The 21,145-nt window shown below is 30.9% G+C and overlaps 3 protein-coding genes across 3 annotated transcripts; all 3 read right to left on the bottom strand.

The window, feature by feature from the left end:
- Window positions 1-527: 527 nt before the first annotated feature.
- On the bottom strand, window positions 528-7,215 carry LOC130962013 (uncharacterized). The gene is made up of 10 exons (XM_057888094.1): window positions 6,998-7,215; window positions 5,260-5,647; window positions 4,306-4,512; window positions 3,955-4,176; window positions 3,295-3,361; window positions 3,134-3,196; window positions 2,358-2,449; window positions 1,724-1,906; window positions 1,490-1,626; window positions 528-1,093 (listed from the first exon to the last, which is right to left on the bottom strand). The coding sequence occupies exons 1-10, from the start codon at window positions 7,114-7,116 to the stop codon at window positions 871-873; spliced, it is 1,701 nt and encodes a 566-aa protein (XP_057744077.1). The 5' UTR covers window positions 7,117-7,215; the 3' UTR covers window positions 528-870.
- Window positions 7,216-11,426: 4,211 nt separating this feature from the next.
- On the bottom strand, window positions 11,427-14,833 carry LOC130960315 (uncharacterized). The gene is made up of 4 exons (XM_057885690.1): window positions 14,468-14,833; window positions 13,656-13,841; window positions 12,489-12,659; window positions 11,427-11,762 (listed from the first exon to the last, which is right to left on the bottom strand). Exons 1-4 carry the CDS (start codon window positions 14,735-14,737, stop codon window positions 11,646-11,648), a joined length of 744 nt encoding a protein of 247 aa, XP_057741673.1. The 5' UTR covers window positions 14,738-14,833; the 3' UTR covers window positions 11,427-11,645.
- Window positions 14,834-16,011: 1,178 nt separating this feature from the next.
- LOC130961880 (2-alkenal reductase (NADP(+)-dependent)-like) lies at window positions 16,012-19,930 on the bottom strand. Its single transcript, XM_057887918.1, has 5 exons — window positions 19,542-19,930; window positions 18,243-18,423; window positions 17,429-17,595; window positions 17,115-17,197; window positions 16,012-16,855 (listed from the first exon to the last, which is right to left on the bottom strand). Exons 1-5 carry the CDS (start codon window positions 19,773-19,775, stop codon window positions 16,477-16,479), a joined length of 1,044 nt encoding a protein of 347 aa, XP_057743901.1. The 5' UTR covers window positions 19,776-19,930; the 3' UTR covers window positions 16,012-16,476.
- Between the last annotated feature and the right edge of the window lie 1,215 nt (window positions 19,931-21,145).

The following is a 21,145-nucleotide window of genomic DNA, read 5'->3' on the forward strand; positions in this document are numbered from 1 at the left end:
GTAATTCAAATCAGTATAATTCGAATTACTATGAATATGTAATTCGAATTGCACTAATTCGAACTATATAGAAATATCCTCTTGGTAGAACCTTATAACGTTTTTTTTCTTTGGCGGAATCATGTAAATTTTTTCAATGCATGGTTTATATAGGTCATTTATCCTTTTTTTTATGTACACATAATATTTTTATTATTTTATATATTTTTATGTTAACTTATATGTTCAAATTTTAATTATATTATTTAAATTTTTATTATATTTCTTTGTTTCCAAAATATTTTTCAATTTAATTAGATTTGTCTTTAGCTAATAAATTATTGCACACATAAAAAAGAAATATTAAGTCGTCAACAAAATTTATTGTTTTTGACATTTACTTAACCATCAACTTAATTCATTTAATCTAATTTCTTTAATCTTATAATCCAACAATATACTTTATCATATACTTTTTAATATTGATAAGCTAACTAATAGCCAAAAATAATAAATTATAATAATCCTTATCATTCTTCGTCATAAAGTGTGATTCGAACCTCCCAACTTGTTTATTATCATAAATACTATGCTACAAGAAATGATAGTTCCTAGGGACAGCCCTATCAAACTTCTGGACTTTCTTGTTCACGTGCTGGCCATTTAACGACAACGAATTGCAACACAAATCAAGTGTTTGCTTGTAAAAACTCAAAAGCACAACATAATTTGTTTCATGCTCAAAAACTGTTTCAACACCAATATTGCACTCAAGTTCTAGGAAATCGCACGGCCAAACAAGAATAGAGATTCACTTTTGATTTCTACTATACAAAGAAACAGTATACACTAAGCTGTTGAAGTGAAGCTTTCGCTTATCTTCACAAGAGTCTACAACTCCAGGTTTGTTTGTGTTTTGTCAGCAAGATCATCCTCTGAGAAGACAAAATACTTAGTTGCACCGAAAATTCCGGCGAGTTGCAGAATTACATTCTGATAGGAATAATTCGGTGGCAGGACAGGCGTTGGAAGAGAAGGGACGCATGAAGGAAGGAACTCACTTTTGTCTTGAGCTGGAGCGTACAAGGTCAATACTGCCTCACAAAACATGAATCTGTACCAAATCGGAGATGAAAAGGTTGGCTTGATTAGTCAATCAAAGCAAACATGAGCTTGTCAAGAGAAGCAAAAGAAAGTATGTTCCATAATATCTGGGTAACATTCTTAGTTTTTCACAAAGGAATATGTTTCAGATATATTGAACGTAACTGTATATTTGAATTATCTCCTGTTTAAAGGCTAACATCCTCGGTTTATTCTAATTATATTTAGCATATGATTTGTTTTGACCCTGATACTTTTTTGTCCTCCTTTTTTTGTTTCCTATAGTTAGGGAATGTTATTGTCTTGTGTATTTATAAATTCAGCCTGAGGATTTTTACTTCTCAAGCATTTCAGAAGAACCTTACTCAAGTTGGGGATAGAACATTAATGAAGAGAGAAGCTTTACCTTAAAAGAATTCTCCTTATAAAGGGATCACCTAAAACCTGTCCCCATACAGGATTGAGTGTGTCCGTGGTTGCCAACACAGCTCCCCAGTTGTTTAATGAAGATGAGAGCAGCATTTCAGCTTTGTTATATTTGTCCTGAAATTAAATTTAAGTTGATGAGGGACCAAGTATAGAAATTTCTGGATCCCAGAAAATAAAAGATGTTTAAGGAAAACAGTTGCTTAGAACGGACCAAATCAATATCAGTGCCTGAAAATCCTAGCAGCAGACAGAAAGCTTGCAGGGGAGCGGTAAGAAACATGGTGAATATACTACCATTTGAAATATGAGAGGAAGAATCAGATGCAATTGGAGGTGAACAGCTTGGAGAAAGGAGCATAGCAATCGATTCTCCCTTTTCGGCTCCGGATATAACCTGCACATTATCAATTGCCTGCTTTTTTTAAATGCTCTAAAGTAATCAGTAAGGCCAAAGAATTTAAAGACGGAAAATACTAGTTGTGATTACGTCAATAATTCCAACACTATTTTCCATTATGCAAAATGTTGAAATAAAATCTAGCTCAAAATAGATAGATTTTATGTATGTACGACCCTTTGGGAGGTCGAATCATTCTAATTCAATCTTGGCTGCCCAGCATACTTAAATTTCCAAGAAAACTGGATACAATAGTTAACATTTACGCTCAATATTTTCATTAACAAGTATGCTATTGCAGCAACATTACTTCCCTCCAAATTATTAGCTCAATCGGAAAAGCAAGCATTTATAAACTACTATAGACAATGGCAATAAATCCAAGAAACAACATTATTATTTAAAAATAAAATAAAATTGTGATATAAAAAAAAAAAGGCATGCTTGCCTTAAATGCTTTGCTGTTATCATTATCGATGACCAGAAGAAGTGGTCTTCTTGTAAATGGTAGAAAGTCAGATGGGTATACACAGTTTGGTCCTGAAAAGGGATGATCAAGTTGAAGTAATCTGGAGTTCCAACAGAACTATGTCTAATGTAACCATTCTATCATCATTATATAAATTGATGAGCAAGAGAGAATCATTAACATATTACAAGTGCTTTTCAATATATACCTATGACCATAATAAATGTTAAATCTTCATCTTGCTTGGACCTATTTCAGAAAATATGACAGTGAGAATGACTTAAAACAATTTACAGAAGGTACTAATTGTAGACAAGTTAGAGATAATACACTGCACAGTTCAAATTGTAAAGGTTCATGATGATCCACTACCCATGAACAACCTTAAAGGTCATGTTACTATTCATTATTCTCTTTCCTTATTAGCAGCAGCATCACATTCTAGTGTTCTCCATTATTATTATATTTTTGTGCTGTTTTCCAGACAGTTAAGTATTATTCTACTAAAATATCCATTAAAATAAGTTCATTTAATGGATTTTGGTCCAGTGTAAGAATTAAATATAAGGGCTTTTCTTCACACAATAGCATCTGATGTAGCTGACAACTCCACCCACTAAGAAAAAGGATTATCAGGTGAGAGGATGGACAATGAGCACTGTCAATTGAAAGGGCTATGAACCCATTAAAGGAGCTGTGGAAAGTGCAGAAAATAATATGCAGCAAGCAATACAAGATTGAAAGAAAAAGTGTACCTCCATCTCCGCGGGGACCAAGGGGTATACAACCAGATTCATTCTTTGCAGCAGTGCAAGATCCTGCATTTGATGTAGAAAATAGAGTTCACATTCCTCTCAATCAATTCAACTAATAGAGTTTACATGGATATATTACTAGTTTATAGAGGATAACTAACCTGAAGCCGACAAGTATACAAGGAGAATACCATCAGAAGGAAGCTCCTCACAAATTGTGGCAAGAACCTAACCATTGAAAGGAAAAACGATAATGAAATAAATACTCACTATAACATTGAACTGATAATTAAGAACCGTTTTTTCTTCAAGTTGGAGTGAAGTCAAAAACACATTTTACATAGAATGGACGGTCCAATTCGAAGCTTTTTAAAATATCCTCTCTCTCTCTCTCTCTCTTTCATTTGAGTGGTCATTGTTAAGTAAAAAACAGCGTCCCACTGCCCATTGCAAAAGACAAACATCCAGTGGTGGTTCTGGGGAGAATAGATATAGGCAGTGTTAACCCAACAAGGGGAAAGGCTATTCTTAGGATTTGAACCTATAACCTATAGGTCACAAGACATCAATCTTATCATTGAGGCTTACTCTGTAGAAGTATCATTAGGTAACACAGAGAAATAGTAGACATGAGATGGCTTCATGAATTTCACATATGCTTTGCTTAGGAATCCCAAGAAAGAAATCACCATAAAATCAATTAAATCCCATAAACTTTAGCATGAAATCAAACCCAATTTGATCCAACGATTAGTGGATAATGGGCTCTTGGAAAACTATTTAAAGGAAAGAAAAAGTAAAATATATTGTTTCATACTTACAGCTACAAAATGGGTTAATGATGGACGGTATAACACAGCTTTCCGTGGATTTGCAGGTAAGGTAGGATCAGCAATTTCTTGGGAGTAACTAATACGACTAGCCCCGGTGGCTCCATTCTGACCAAGTTTTGAACCAGTAGACTGGTAAAATGAGCCACTAGGTTCCCACTCCAGGCATTGAAGCATCCGAAAAGTGTCAAGAGTAATATCTGAAAACTTAACCTGTTCGGAAATAACATTTATATAAATAATGAAATATTATTCTATGATAGCAAACATCCTTTTAGCAGTAATACCTAAATTGGTTATATGAATTTTGAGGTAAGAAGCAAAAGTAATCCTGGTACTTACCTCATTTTGATGGGAACTACTTAAGACAGCATCTCTTAATTTTAAACTTCGTTTTGTGATAGCTGCAGGAACATGTGGTAAAGTATCTGGATGAGGGTCCAAAACTAGACTGTATCTCAAGGGTCTGATATTGATAAAAGCTGTGTCAGCTTTTAAAAATTTGACTATTTCTTGAAGCACCAGCTTCCATTCTTTAAAGTCACTTTCCTGTAGTCAAAGTATATGAAGGTCATTTCCAAAAATGATATTCTATCATCACATATTCTGGACAGCACCATGTCATGCCTCGATACAAAACCCTACTTTGTTGTCTATCAGCTTCATTATACTAAAAATGCAGAATAAATCAGAAATTCATCAATATTAGATATGTAAGCCTTCAATGAATTACTTATGCTTCAAGAATAGTTGAATTCATATCAATGCATGTTTGATCAAGACGTTACAGTTTTAATCCTTAACAGTCCCATCCTTCAAAACTAAATTGAATTTCTGCACAAGATCAAATTGACCTGTTCATTATCCACTTTTACGCCCAAATCAGTGTTTCTTCAGGGGAAAGTCCAAATTAATCTCTCAATAGCTGTGCTGGTCCTTGAAACTTGGAACAACATAATTTACACTCATGCACTCACTCTCCCCTTCTCTTCCTCTCACTTTGTCTCATGCGCACGCACACTGCGGATAGTTTTCATGAACAATCAACCCCTTCACACACAATTACCAAAACATGAATGGCTAAACACAATTTTTAAATTTGGTACCTTTTTATCATAGTCAATTATGGCATGTAGATTATGTTTTAAGTGAACTGTCAATTGTCAAAAGTGTAAAGATGTATCATTTATATTCTAGACAGCAACAATTTTGTTTTTTGGAGATGCTTAACATTATCAACAAATCAGAAATTCAAAATGCTACAAGAAAATGCGACAAAAATTAGCATATATAAACCTGGAATGTCCTCTTGCATTCATCTACTAATACTTTAAGCTGATTAACCAATTGCTGCACCATTTCCCTTCGGTTTAAGACCAAACACACCATCAGGAACCGTGCAAGAAACCTTAATTGTTTGTTTGCAATATTCACATCTTGAAACAGCCCCTCCTTAAAATACTCCCTCGTCAATATGGCTTCATAGAATATGTATGACTCTGATAGATAATTCGCCTCACTTGTGCGCATATACTGCCCAAAATATAGCTGTCCAATGCGAGATGCAATGTCACCAATCTCCCATCTTTTTAGCCCTGCTTCTACCAGCTTCTGCCGGTTCTCCTGTTGAAACTTCCACAATTGTGTGTACACCTTGAACACCTTATAAAAGTATGTATCATGCCTACAACAAAGTTAATTCACAGAAATTTCGCTTTCATAGATCAACCAATACCAATAATAACTGACCTGTCAATATTTAATTCTTTGCAGGAAAACTTACTAAAGTTATTAATCTACACCATTGTCATTTAGCAATGTAATAATCAAAGCAGCAAAATATTAACTACCCAAATAGATTGTCTCAAACTTCACTAAATCCAAGTTTTATTCTCTAATGAGTCAAAATAGTTCTTCCTTGTTGAGCAAAATTAATGCCATTCTGATTTTTAACCATTAAACTAGAGTAAAATATTAATAATTATTGCTTTATATGCCAAAAAACTAAATAAATTAATAAACTACACCAATATCAACTCCCAAAACTAATCTAAATAAAAGAATCCTTGCAGCAGTGCTGTGCAAAATACACCCTATAATATGCTAAATGTAAGGCTTAGATCACAGATGAGTCAATCTCCTTACTTTATACCATTAACCTGAATCTTTGACAATAATGCGTACACCTTCAACACCTTATAAAAGAATGTATCATATCTCAAACGAGGCTATAAGAAGGGTTTGTCTAATAAAGGTGAACCCATAAGTAACCGAATTTCCATCATCATTTGTTAGTATAAACCAAAAAAATAAACAACAAAGACTTATCTCATTAGGTGAGATCAACTACATGAATCAAATGATGTTATTGTATCCTATCATTTATTAATTATTATGTTTGCATGTTTGCAATAAAGTCATTTATACTTAATCTCTCTTGACCACCTCATTCAGAGACTTTTTAGGTCTTCTTTTTCCCCTCAAACCACTTGTTTATCTTCTATTTGATCAACCCTCCTGATCGGATGCTTCGTCGTCTTTTCCCCACAGCTCCAAACCACCTAAGACAAGATTCCACCATCTTCTCAACAATAGGCGCCACTCCAACTTTCTCTATCATGTCCTCGTTCCTTATTCTATTCAATTGCTTATGACAACTCATCCATGCATACTCGTTTCAACCACACTAACCTTATGTTTGTTTCACCCTTTGGCACCTTTGCCACCCAACACTCAGTTTTACTGAACATTTTTCTGTTAAACCAAATGATAAACCACGGAACAACCTACACAGTACTTATTCTCCTAAATTACACAAAATTGAAAGCCCTATTCTCAAATGAATCAGCAAAGAATTCTTCACTATGACACAACAATTAAACCAATTGATAATTGTCATTCACTGTGCACCAAAAGACTTAAAATCAAACAACAAACTTACAAACTTATTTCAATTCACGAATTCCCTAATTTTTGGGGGAACCAACAAAACAAAAAATTTATTGAAAAAGGAAAAAGGGAGGAAGAAGGGAACCTAGAGCGCTGGTAATAAGGCAAGTCTCTGATGTTGGAGAACTTCTTGTCGGCTTTATCAGCGAGAGTCCAGAAAACCTCGCTCACTGGTATGTTGCTGTTCTGCTGTTGCTGCGACATCTTCTTCTTCCACCTTCACAAGCTCACTCAACGACGTCGGTTTAGTGACACCCAACAATGCTCAAGAAAAAATGAGCTGATTGCTGAGAACAGGGGAAGAGGGATCTACCACCTTTTCTAAACATTTTCTGGCTTTAAAAGATTTTATTGTTATTTTTTAAAAAAGTAATATGTGCCAAGTATAAATTTTTAAATACTTATTTAAAAAGCCACCAAAAAAATACTTATTTAAAAAAAATAAATAAATTTTTGACCATTTGTATAAGTATATATATATTTTAGTGTAAAGATATAGAATAGAATTATTAATTTAATTTAAAGAGATAAAAAATTAAATTTATTATTATTCAAAAAAATTATTATATATTAAATAATGTGTTCATTAGTTATTACTTTATTATAAAAATTATCTAAATCATAATACGAATAGTATATTATAGGGTTATTATTATTAATGTATTAATCGTATTTTAATATTATTATTTATATATTTAAAAATTATATTTGAGAATTATTTATTTAATTTCATAATAAATAATATTTTAAAGAATAAAGTATCGTTTTTTCAATTATTCATGATGTGTAATTGATAGCAGGATAACATTGAATCACTTTTACAAACGTTAGGGATACAAATAGGATGATTTAAACGTTAGAGACACAAATAGGATTTACCCTAAACGTTTGGGACAAAAACGATACTTTACTCTATCTTTAAATTTGAATAATTTATTAGTTAGTTTGTACTTATTATATTATATATTCAATAATTTATTGAAAAAAAATATTAATATAATAAATAAAAAATAATTTGAAAAAAATATTGTTTAAAGAATAAGGACAAATAAACTGCAAACCAATTTAACTTTAGAGACAATTAAATTTTTGTTTATTTTTAAATTTGATACGTCAATGTTTTTTGTTCAGAATTGACGGAAAAATATCTACAAAAATCATATTGTATCAAAGAAATAAAGAACAAAGATCAAAATAAATTATTTTTATTTTAAAAAATTGCGTTGTTATTCTAAAAAATGAATAGAAATTAAATTAATATTTCACTCATATTTAAAAAATTTGCTAAAAGAAGTGAGATAAATGTCAACTTGAAAACTAGAAGGGAACAATGCAGTAACACCATAACTTAAGAGAGATGAATAAATAAAAATTTAATTACAGATAATTTTATGTGAAGTTGATAGTTAATAATTATTAAATGATTTGACAAATTTAACTAAATTTTCGTCTAAGAACTTTCATCTATTAACTTTACATGAAATATATGAAGTATGGATACTTCGCTCTGTTGTGTCTGCGTGTCGGACACATTTTGGACACGACACTCACCGACACTTATCCGACACATTCTAGACACGACACTCACCGACACTCGTCCGACATGCATGTCTGCTGTGTCCAAACCATGTCTTAATAAAAAATAAAAAAATTTTCACCAGGACACACTTAAATACCATCACGTAATGCTTGTCCAATCTTATTCTTAACATATATTCTTAAAATAAATTTAGATATAGTATAAATTATTATTTATTAAAATAAAAAATATTTTAAATACTTGATATAATTGAAATAAGACATTAAAAATGATTACAAAAATTAATTTATATTTTAATATCAATAAAATATCAAAATATCATTACGATTTATCTAAAAAATACTTTATATTTTATATATATGTGTGTCTCCATATCTTATAAGATTTTAAAATTTATGTGTCGGCCTGTCCCATATCATATCGTATCCCGTGTCTGTGTCAGTGTCTGTGTATTATAGCATGAAATTAATTGCACCTAAATTTTTACTATTTAATATATATATATATAGACAATGAAAATAAAAGTATATTATTATTAATTTTTTTTAAATACATTAATAATTTAATATGAAAAGGCAAGAGGCGTTATTAATTGTAAATGCACTGAGATATGGGTCATTAGAGCATCTCCAATGGGGAGCCCGGTTACTATATAGTCAGAGAAAAGGAGGAATTAAAGCGTTGGAGTAGAGCTAAAGTGAGTTCCCTTACTGTTTTCAAGAAGAGGGAATCCCTCTGAATGGAGACTCCTATTGCTCAATCAAAACTTGCCAAATGGCAAGTTAGTAAAAAATAAATAATTGTATAAAATGTTAATTAATTTAATAATAATTATAATAATTAATTATATTAAATATTGATATACTTATTTAATTAATAATTTATATTAATTATTTAACTAATAATTAATTAAGTAATTAAATTATAATTAATTTATTAATAATTATAATAATTAATTAGTGAATTATTTAACTAATATTGAAGGAGGACTTGATTGAACACATATGACAATTTCATAATGTTTGTCGTCAACTTTAGAGTTTAATTATGTTTTTCTTTGTATTAAGTAATTTACAAATTAGTGTAACCCCGAATTATCTATTGTGTATTATTGTTATATATGAATTTATTTAATATTAATATCTTTTAATAGTGAATTATTTTTAAATTTAAATATTTAAATTACATTATTAAAAAAATTAATTACATTAATTACAAGTATTTTAATTAATTAATTAAGTGGAACCACAACAGGGACTAAAGTTAGTTCCTTCTAATGGAGAAGAGAGAGATGCTTTGAGTTCCTATTTACTGTTTATGACGCAAAAGCTGATGTAGAGTTACTTTTTATGACAGGTGGGATGAGATCCCTACTAGAGATGGTCTTATAAGTTCCGGCATTAATTCCCCCTTCAAAGTTCTTCCTTGCTTGAAACTTGAAGCTCAAGCTTTTTTTACTGCAATACCCTAAGACATTTTCATTTAAAGCAAAATGCTATAAAGTTTTAGAACATATCAAATATTTTTAAAATTTATATCCTACACTAAAACTTATATAAATAAAAAATTTTAATTAAAATAAAGGCTTCAATATTTTTATCCCGTACCTTTCACCCAACTAAAATTATTTAGAGTATCAATCCTCATAAAGCTAAGAAAAGTTAATTTAGAACAACATACACTTCAGCTCACAACAATATTTTAGTAAAATTATCATGGTACAATAAATTTTTGATATCTTAGACAATTTTTAATATTATTACATAAATATTTTAATAAAATTATTATTTTATAATTTTTTTATTATTATATTATTTTTTATTCTTCTTATATAGTGTTTAACATTATTTTTTATTTTTTTACTCTTTATTCCTATGTAAGTTACTCAATATATTTTTAATAATAATATTATTTTTTAATAGATATAAATTAGTTAATAAAATATAATTTATTTATTTTATTCTCACTTATATTCATATTTACTATATAAATTAATATTCTCTTCAACATCTTTATCTCTTCGCACATAATTTTATGCATTTCATTTTTTATTCTCTTTTCTAGCTAATATTTTTCACAATTATTTAAAAAATTTAGTTGATGACCATAACTTTTTATTTTAGTTTACTAAACAATTTGCTCATTATAAGTTCAGTGATGAACTCTGATCCTAAAATACTATAATATATGATATTTTTATAATATTTATAATTTTTTAATTATATATTATTTTTGGGGTAAAACGCAGAAATAAATCAAATCTAATAAAAAAAATTACATAATTCATCCGCCCAAACTTAAAAATGTTACATAGATCTTCCTAATTCAAATTACTAAGATAACATGTAAATTGGCTGAGTCGATTTATGTATGCATGCATGAAACATCCCCTAGTAAATCGAATCACTATAGTTCGATTTATCTATGCACGGTGACTTCCACAATAATTTATCTTTGTTTCGATTTACCTATGATTTTCTACCTTTATTAATTCGAATTGGAGTGATTGGAATTATATACAATGTGTGCACATTGTAAGCTGTTATTTAAAATACATTATGCTAAGCCATTATTTTAAGAATTACATCATATTTCGGTTAACTTGGAACTACATTGTTTGTGTCGAATTTGTCATAGTTGAGTATTACAATGAAGAACTTTCTTATTTCACAGAATTGTTACAACTTAAAAGAACCATAAATTTGTTGGATTGTGAAAGAGTATCTTGTTATAGTATTGGCAAGGCCTTTGTTGAGGAAAATAACACCACCTAGATTTTCTCTTCCTAAGTCATGGATGCTTTGTTGTACTTGTACCTAATATATCATTTTTAATGAAGGTAAAAACTCATGTGAAGTGACAAATTATTTAACCGCTCTTAATTATCATCACATGAAATTAACTGAGTTTCCACCAATAAATATAATTTGTCCATAGCAAATGGCAGAAAAAGGAAAACGCTTTCTTCAAAAAATTAAAAAAGAAAAATAAAAAATGTAATACGTTGCCATTAACTGGAATCAAATTAGAAAAACACAAATTACATATCTCTCTGAGTCAAACCACGGACCTTTAGCAAAAACAACACCATAATCGAATACATCTACAGACAATATAAACATTAAATGAAAGACATGAGGCCAGTAACTCAACGATCTACGAAATAAACTCTTATAAATGCATTTCTTTCTCTTTATCTCTGTAAATATATTCTCTTATCCTGAATTGGCAGTTCGATGGGCTTCTGTGCAGCATGAGGATGATCTGGACCCTCATAAACCTTCAGGTGGGTGAATAGCCTCCTCCCAAGCTGCATACACAAAACCTTCATTATTATACATTTTATAAAAGAGAGATAATCTTTTGTCTAAGAAAAATTGAATATTTCTCCAACACGAGTTCTGCTGTCCTACTAAACCACTTACAAGGCTGCATTTGGTAGGTTTGTTAAGAGAGAAAATATAGAAACAGAGACACTACAGAAGAGTTGTGTCTCCAGTTTTTTGTGGACAGAAAATCAAAGATACTTATCCCAAATTAAAAGAAGTTCAATTTTGATGTTCTAAAAGTGTAAATTTACAATCATCCAATCAAATTCATTTAGATGACCTTTTAAGTAGTGGGATGTGGGTTTGAAAATTAGTTACTTTTGTTGAAGTGACAATACAAGATTGGTTGTCTGTGTAAAATTATTTTACACTAACAGGACATGAAAATTAAATTCAACTAAAAATACTTTTGGCTGTTTCTGTATTTATGTCCTCCAAACAATTTTGTTTCTCAGAATCTGTGTGTTTTTGTCCTAAAACAAATACTCAATGGACCCGAAAAGATTATCCAATCCCAAAGTATGACCATGAAGGTATTTTCTTCAAAGATCTGAGCCTGGCTTTCAAAATTCAAACCAAAACTTAGATTCCTAAGTCAATTAGTGAACCTTTTTCGGTTATGGTGACATATCTTGCATGAGATATGTTGTGAAAGTTAATATTTTAGAATTATATCGACAACAGCATAGTATGTGTATGTGACCTACCCTCCCCTTCGGAAGCATGCCACGAACAGCATGTTCGATAATTCTTTCAGGAATTCTGTTCTGCAGCTGAGCAAATGTCTCTACTTTCATACCACCAGGTCTACCAGAGTGCCTCCTGTAAAGCTTTTGGGTTCTCTTTCTCCCAGATACAGCAACCTTTTCAGCATTCACCTTTTGAATCCCAAATCAAAATAGAAGAGATTCAGACCTTAGCTTGTAGGGCAATACTTTTATTTTTAGATATTTTTGCATAGCACGAGACTATGCTGAGCCATATACGTCAATTAAAATAAAAGAAAATAAGATTCAAGTAGAAATTCCATAGACCAAAACTTCAAGAAGAAGGGTCAGGGTGGTAAAATGGATAATTATATTATAAGTGGCCACAATATAAAGGATTCCCCATGAAGCAGAAGCTATTTCCATTACAGGTTATTGAAACATCGGAAAATACCATTGGCTCATAAGTCATGTACTAGTAACTATAATTTAAGCAAAAATTCAAATGCATAAAAATTTCCTCGCAATAAATATAAACGGAGGGTCAATGTAAAAGAGTATGACCACAATACAGGGGTTCCCTATGATTATGAAGAAGAGCATGTTTCCTCTTTTTTCCCTTTCTTATAATAAGTAAGGATTATTGAAATATTGGAATATATCATTGCACCACAAGTCATCCTCATACCTAATAAGTAATAATGCGTGTCAAACTTAAAAGGCATACAAAAATTTTCTCAGAATATATATATACAGGAAGAAAGAAAATGTAGAAGAGTTCCTATCTTCAAATTTACATATTGCAGACCAAGGAGGATATTGCAGCAACCAAAACTATCCAAAACAAGATACATAACTATATTCAGGGCTTAATTAAGAGATTTCCAATTATGACTTAAAACCATACATTGGCAAGAAAAAAGAAATGTCAAGGTAATCCAAGGTTCATTTATAAATGACATGAGAAATGTTTAGGGAAGTCGAATATTCATTCTCAGCTACTACTTCATTCTCACTGTAACTTCAACCCCAAAAATAAAAGAGGAACAGAAAAAAAAGTTTTCAAAGAAGAGTTTAACCAACAAGGTTATTTTAGCATACGTATTAAAATCTTGGACTGAGAGCTTCTACTGCAAATAGCATAAAAATTTATGCTGCAATACATACCACAATTACAAATGCACCCATGTCCACGCTGGGAGTATAGGTTTCTAGATTTTTCCCTCGGATATGAATAGCAATCGTTGATGCCAGTCTGCCAAGAACTTTGTCTGTAGCATCAACAACATACCATGTTTTCTCCGTATTAACATGATCGGCAGCTTTTGGATACCAGGTCTTGTTCCAAATGTCCTGCAATTTTGTTTACATATTAGAACCGTTTAAACTTCATTACGAAAAGACTCTACAGACAGCAACAGCTTTACTCAAATGGAAAAAAAAAAAAAAGTAGAAAATGCATGCATCTTTTAACAGAAACCGGATGCATCACTTACTCAGTTTACTAAGTTTTTTGAATTTTCAGTGACAGTGTAGGGCTGATATAACACAAACCACAAGTATAACAACTAAAGACAGAGATGAAGAAGAAATTACGAATACAATTTGAAGCTGATTAGGTTATGACAAAGCAAAGATAGGCTAAATTACAATTATATCTGCAGTTCTATAGGGTATTGTCCTTCAATTACAAGCTGATTAGGTTATGACAAAGCACAATTGTAAAAAAACACAAAAATTTGAAACTTCCACACTAACTTTTCGGCTCTTTTTTGCAGGTTTTGGATTCCAGCAATGAATTTCACTAAAACTATCCAAACAATATACAGTATGACAAATCAAGTCTTAATTTACAAAACCTGTTACTAACCAGTGCTTTTACTAACAACTCATTGGAGTTTGTGCACAACATTGAGAAAGCTTATTCCGTAGAAACCTACTAAGAAGCTAAAACAAAAGAGTAGAGAAAGAAGTGGCACCGGGCCTTTGAATCGGGGTTCGGGTTCGACGCAGAGGAAGCGTGGATCTTGTTCTGGAGGAACGAGGGAAGAATCTTGCTGCTGAGAATGGATACGGAGGATCCTTGCATTGGTGTTGGAAGAAGAAGAAGAGGGAGATAATGATAAGGATACCAGCTTGTGCAATGGAAATTGTAACCCAACCAATGAGGAAGAGGTATTCCTGTGGCTGTGACGTGGGAAAGAAGATGAAGGGAACGTCACCGACGCGGAACCACACACCAGAGCCATGCTTACCTCGCTTAATGCCGTATGCTCCTCTTCACTATCTATTCTATCCGCTTCAGCGACTTGGAATTGGGATAATGTTATGTTATGCACATTGCACAGTGAAATAGATAGTAGCTAAATTTTCCATTTATTCCTTACAATTTTTTTGATATTATCATTTAAAAATTTATATTAGGTTTGAAAATTTTATAATTTAAATCTTATTCTAATTTTATATTTTATGTATTTAATTTATTTTTTAAAAATTGCATAAAATTTTAACTTTTTTCTACTTTTAATATTAAGCATTAATTGTGAAATAGATAGTAGTATTAATTTATTTTTTATTTATTTATATAAAATAATAATAAATATGAGGTTAGTTTAGAGGATAAATAATTTAAATGTAAATTAAGAAGTTTTAGGTTTAAATTTAAAAAATGGAAAAATATTTTTTAAAAACAATTGTATATAATGCAAAAATATTTTAGAAAATAATTTTTTTATACTAAATTTCTTCTAATTTCCATTATATATATATATATATATATATATATATATATATATATATATACTAGATAATAGATAATATATTAATTATAAATATTTAATTTTATATTCTATAAAATTTAAAAAAAAATAATACAGAACCATAGTTTTAACGTAATAAAATTAATTCTGTAAAGGCCCAGCCCAAGAGGCACGCTGGCCGATCCGACCCACAGAGCACCCGATCTGTACGGCTCGACAGACGGGCATGGGACGTCCGGGAGCCAACCTGAACACACGTCCCTCTACAGCTCACCACTACAGTTATATTAGGAAACTTTGAGGAAGGTGGATCTGTCCTTGCGGGACCCACTCCTGACAGGGTATATATAGGGAGGGACCTACCCCTCGCCCAAGGTACGTCACCGTTACTCTGCTCACACATCACCTATACACTCTCCTGACTTGGACGTCGGAGTGTCTTTGCAGATAACTTCCCACTCTGCTAGAAGTTCTCGAGAAGTCGGCGGCTCCTACCCTCGCTCCCACACCTCACTACCAGGCGGGATCCCACACTCAAACTCGAGACTTCCACAAACCGTCCGATATCCGACCTACCGTACAAATTCTATTAAAAAATATAATAAATTTTAAATAAAAGGCAAAAATGTAGAATAATATATTGATTACATATAGATAATTTATTTTGTCGGGTATACAATAAATATAAATGACAGTATAACTCATAAGAAAGAATATAAAGCTAGTCACCAAAAAAAAAAAGAAAAGAATATAAAGCTAATAACTTGGAAAAATCAAATTCCACTCTTCACAATACAATAACCAAAGCAACTAATTTAAATTAATCAAATGATTAATTCACTTATCCACTTAAACAAATATAGCACATTATGACATTACTATATAAGAGTCCACACAATTCATAGTACATTACTACATAACTAAGGAGGACGAGTGCAAATGCAATACAAATTTTGTTACACAGTTACACTCCATCATCCACCAAAAAGAGAAAAAACTTAAAAACAAGCATATGTCTATATTCAAGAGAAATATAAGGACACTATCAGAATTTATTATTTTTTATTCTCATTTAGCTATTAATTTAATTTTTTTAGTCTAATAATCTAACAATATGTTTTATCATATACCTTTAAACATTGATGGCTAATTGATAGCCAAAAATAATAAATTCTGATGACCCACTAATATTCCTGTATCTTTAAACCATCTATGTTAAGCATATGTTTTTATTCAGGAGCAACAAGAAGCACTTGTTTTCCGAAATTGCGACCGCTAAAAAGGCCAACCAAGGCTGCAGGGCCGTTCTCAAGACCTTCAGCTATGTCTTCCACATAAACAATCTTCCCTTCTTTGAGATGAGAGAGGACAAACTCCAAGAATTTTGGATACAGGTTAACATAATCGAAGAAATGAAAACCCTGCATACGAATCTTCTTATATACAATGTTAGCCAAATTCGTTACACCTTCCGGTTGAGTTAGATTATACTGCGATATCATTCCACAAGCCGGTATGCGACCCTGGACTCTCATGTTGAGGAGCACCGCATCAAGCGTCTTTCCTCCCACATTCTCAAAGTAAACATCAATGCCTTCCGGAAAATACCTGACCCCATAATCGTATCAGTAGCTAGAATTTCGATTTAACTCTTAAAATTTGTTGATATTACGATTTTAAACGAGTCAATAGATTTGATAAGATTTGTACTAAGTGTGTTACGATTTCATGTTTTACGTACTTAATTTACTTTTCTCTACACGGCTTGAACCCATGATGTTGAGGTTACACGGTCTAAAACTCCCTTTCCATGGTTTTAAATATAATTAAACTAAAATTTAACTTTCTAAAGTTGTTATGAACTCACCTCTTCAAAGCTGCATTGAGGTCAGGCTCTTCTTTATAGTTAAAACCTTCATCAAATCCAAATTTATTCTTTAACAGATCCACCTGATATCAATTAGTAACAGACATAAATTTGAGGGGGAAGTTTACTTTTACTAGGTAAACAAATGAAACAAAAACTCCTTACAAGTTAGGCTAGTTATCCAAATCATTTATCATGACAGAACCTTAGCTTATTCCTAATTAACATATATCAAGACAAAAGCATACTTAATTGATATTTTTAGGCTCAAATTTTCCTTTAATCAGATATAAATGCAATAATTAAAGCAATACCTTGTCTTTACTTCCAGCACTTCCCACAACATAACAATCTGTAAGTTTAGCGAATTGTCCGACAAGTTGGCCGACTGCGCCGGAAGCAGCCGAAACGAAAACTCTCTCCCCTTTTTGGAGAGAGCCTACTTCAAAGAGACCTGCATAAGCAGTCACTCCTGGCATGCCTGCATTAAATCATTGTAAAACAATGAAGGTGTCTAATACTCTAATATTAAAACTACAAAGCAATGATTTTTATGAAGAAAAAAAATGAAAAGAAAAAATGTGGCAGCAAAAGAGAATTTAGCTACCAGTAACATAATTTTTCTATAAATAATAGAATGTTAATGATACATGATTGTCAAAAGCAAATTTACAATCATGTGAAAACTTCATAGTTGAGAAATAATCACTTAACAACAAACACAGAAGATTGCATTCATGATTTCTCAACATTCAATCTGCCGAAACCAAATCTCTAGCCAAAAAAATTAAAATATATGTACACTATCATAAATCATAAATAGTACTAAACAGACATATAAAAGCAGTAAGATTTCAATTATACAATAATTGAGTGAACCTAACTCAACTCAAAATGAAGTGCCAAAAAGAAAAAGGAAAGAAGAAAGAAGGAAAACTAAAAGTGTTATTGCCTTCACCTTAACCAAAATAGAGATTGGAATATGAATGGGCTACAAACAGCCACCAAGACAATAGATTATTTTAATACCGGATGAAAATTTCATAAGTTTCAAGCTTCAGTTCATGTCAGTAATCAAGCATATGATTCATTCAAAATCAAAGTTAGATTGAATTTTTCAATACATACCAAGAATTCCAGTATAGTAAGAAAGTGGAACACCATCAGTGTGCTGAATTTTGGAAATTATTTGAGATGAAGGGACCAAGCTGTACTCCTCCCATTTAGTAAGCCCCCATACTAAATCCCCATATTTATAATCTGGGCTTCCAGAATCTATCACCTTGGACACACCAAACCCACCTATTGCCTGCAAATTGCACACACATCAACATTGCAACTGATAGTAATAGCAGAATCCACCATACTAAGTGGTCACTGAATCAGCCACCTTTTATAGAATACACATTGAAATACAAAATAAACATTGAAAATGAGTTAGACAATTCATGTATTTATACACAAATACATAGTGACTAATTTGGTGTGCATATAGTATTTTCATAACTGAATATACATGGCTAAAATGTGCTACCTCCATTTTTGGTTAATTGTTCACTTCACTTTTTATTTTGGGAAAAAAAATGTACAAGTCAATGTAATGTCCATGTATATTGATTTTTCAGGATCAAAGAGAGAAGTGGTTAGTTAATTAAGAACGGAAGTATTAGTATTTATTTTCAATGCTTAAGTGCCTTCATTCATGAGTTTTTTTTTTTTTTTTTTTTGTTAGGTGTGTAGCAAATACACTTTCACACTTTTGATAGCAAGTTAAAACCCATATTTTTTAAAATATTAACCAGTTCCCTAAACATATTTATTAAGGTTTTAAAATCGATCAAGAATAATTTTTGATAAACAACTCTCTATGCACAATCATTGTACAAAACTTAAAAGAAGTTTTCATATTTGCAATAGCAACACAAAATGATTAAATGTGAACCTCCCAAGCTTTAGTTGCACAAAAAGGATTGTCCATCTAGCATTATTGATGAGTAAATTTTGAAGTTATCAGTACATATTGGACGCTATTATTTTGTTAAAAAAAGATTTTTTTTAATGAAAAAAAATCTTTTTTTTTTTTAATTTTTTAACGTGTTTGGCAAATTTCTAGTAGTAAAAATAAAAGCACTAATAAAATAAAAAAAATATATTTTTGAGAAGATGTAATTTACATCTTTTTTAAAAGATCTTTTTTTTTAAAAAAAATATTTTTCATATAATAAATAAACAAAAAAGTACTTTTATATTGTTATACCCAAACATAATTGATTGATAAAAAGACCTTTTTACATGAAATATCCAAATATAAAATTACTTTTATTTCTCATAAGATCTTTTAAAAAAAGATAAATAAAAAAAAATCATTTTCTTACGACCTCACCCAAACAAGTACATTAAAAATTTCAGAAGTTCATTTCTACTTACAGATCCAGAAGTATAGGTAAGGCCACTGCTGGTCTCGGTGCCTTGGGGCTTGTTCATGAGATTCCTCATGAAAGGATCACATGACAAGTAGAGGTTCTTGAGCAGCACCTCCTTGGAACCTTCTGGAACCTTCAAAGTTATGGTTCCTTCCAGAATTTCCATGTCTGATTCTTTGGGGAAACCAGTGACATAGTTCCTCAGAACAACCCTCTTGTTCCTCACTACTTCAGCCATGTTTATGTTAGTTAAGTTTGGTTCAATTCTTCAAAATATGAGAGATTTTTATAGAGATGGAAAGAAGTGATGAGATTACGATGAGGATTCAAGAAAGATTATTAGATGACATGTATTAAGCTGATAATGGAGTTGCATGCGTGGGACCTCATTTTCTTTCTTTCAATCGTGTCATTGCTTTTGAAAAAGAATTTATATGGTGTCGTAAAGGTATATTTTAAAAAATATAATAATAGAAATTTTAAAATTTTTAATATATTTAATATATTAAAAATATTTAAAAATTATAGTAAATAAAACAATAATTAGTCTTTAACATTTATAAAAGAGTAATAAGTTAGGCTTTGATCTCTAAAACATATGATTGAAGATTTATTCTTTTAAAATTGTTTTAAAAATTAAAGGAATAACTTTTTCATTTATCTTTTAGAAATTAATTTGTCTGATATTCTAAATCGTTCAGCTACACACATCTAAGTATTTTTAGTAATCAAATCCAATTAAGTTAGTCCAAATTCAACAAAAATCACTTTCATCACACCAGTATATGCATATGCGCATTTCAATAACACAAAACATATCATTCTTCGTCTTCGTCTTCTCATTTTTCTTCTCTTTCTCCTCCTCCTCCTCCTTTCAAACATGTAGGTTCTTTTTCTTCCCTCCTTCTTCTTCTTCTCTTTTGTTATTGTCATCACCAACAACACCAACATTTTGCTAACATCTTTATTAGTTCTGATTTTTTCGGGTGCCATCATTAAATAATTTTGGTTCATTTTTTAGTTTATTTCAGTTCATTTGTGAATTAATTTTGGTTCATTTGTGTGTTAATTGAGGTTCATTTGATGCTGTAATAAATATTGACTAAATTTTTTATTCCTTAAGTAATTTCGATTCATTTCTTAGTTTATTTGGATCCAGAAATGAATTCGATGTGTTTGTGTTAATTGATGTTCACTTGAGGCTGTTGATAAGTATTGACCAAATTTTTTAGCAAAGAAGAATGAAATTTTTCATTATCACTTTATTCGATTGCATTAGATTCCATTCTATTCCATTCAATTAGTTCAGATTTAAACAAACAATTAAAAAAACTCAATCATCAATAAAAACACATCAAATTCATTTCTGAATCCAAATGAACCTCAATTAAAACTAAGAAATGAACCGAAATTACTTAATGAATAAAAAATTTAGTCAATACTTATCAGCAGTATCAAGTGAACCTCAATTAACACACAAATGTACCAAAATTAGTTCAGATTTAAACAAATAGTCAAAAAGACTCAATCATTAAAAAAACATATCGAATTCATTTCTGGATTCAAATGAACCCCAATTAAACTAAGAAATAACTCTAAATTACTTAA

Source organism: Arachis stenosperma, chromosome 2, assembly GCF_014773155.1.
Source record: "Arachis stenosperma cultivar V10309 chromosome 2, arast.V10309.gnm1.PFL2, whole genome shotgun sequence".
NCBI lineage: Eukaryota > Viridiplantae > Streptophyta > Magnoliopsida > Fabales > Fabaceae > Arachis > Arachis stenosperma.

What these genes read in the sequence shown, in the direction of transcription:
- LOC130962013 (XM_057888094.1), bottom strand. Translation starts at nt 7,116, where the DNA reads ATGTCGCAGCAACAGCAGAACAGCAACATACCAGTGAGCGAGGTTTTC. An exon ending in GTAGTTCCCATCAAAATGAG is followed by an intron (nt 4,177 to 4,305) that starts GTAAGTACCAGG and finishes ATTTCCGAACAG; the next exon opens with GTTAAGTTTTCAGATATTAC. An exon ending in CAGGCACTGATATTGATTTG is followed by an intron (nt 1,627 to 1,723) that starts GTCCGTTCTAAG and finishes ATTTAATTTCAG; the next exon opens with GACAAATATAACAAAGCTGA.
- LOC130960315 (XM_057885690.1), bottom strand. Translation starts at nt 14,737, where the DNA reads ATGGCTCTGGTGTGTGGTTCCGCGTCGGTGACGTTCCCTTCATCTTCT. An exon ending in TGGGTGCATTTGTAATTGTG is followed by an intron (nt 12,660 to 13,655) that starts GTATGTATTGCA and finishes GGGATTCAAAAG; the next exon opens with GTGAATGCTGAAAAGGTTGC. An exon ending in GCATGCTTCCGAAGGGGAGG is followed by an intron (nt 11,763 to 12,488) that starts GTAGGTCACATA and finishes TTGTGTATGCAG; the next exon opens with CTTGGGAGGAGGCTATTCAC.
- LOC130961880 (XM_057887918.1), bottom strand. Translation starts at nt 19,775, where the DNA reads ATGGCTGAAGTAGTGAGGAACAAGAGGGTTGTTCTGAGGAACTATGTC. An exon ending in TTACTATACTGGAATTCTTG is followed by an intron (nt 17,596 to 18,242) that starts GTATGTATTGAA and finishes GATTTAATGCAG; the next exon opens with GCATGCCAGGAGTGACTGCT. An exon ending in CTCAATGCAGCTTTGAAGAG is followed by an intron (nt 16,856 to 17,114) that starts GTGAGTTCATAA and finishes TTATGGGGTCAG; the next exon opens with GTATTTTCCGGAAGGCATTG.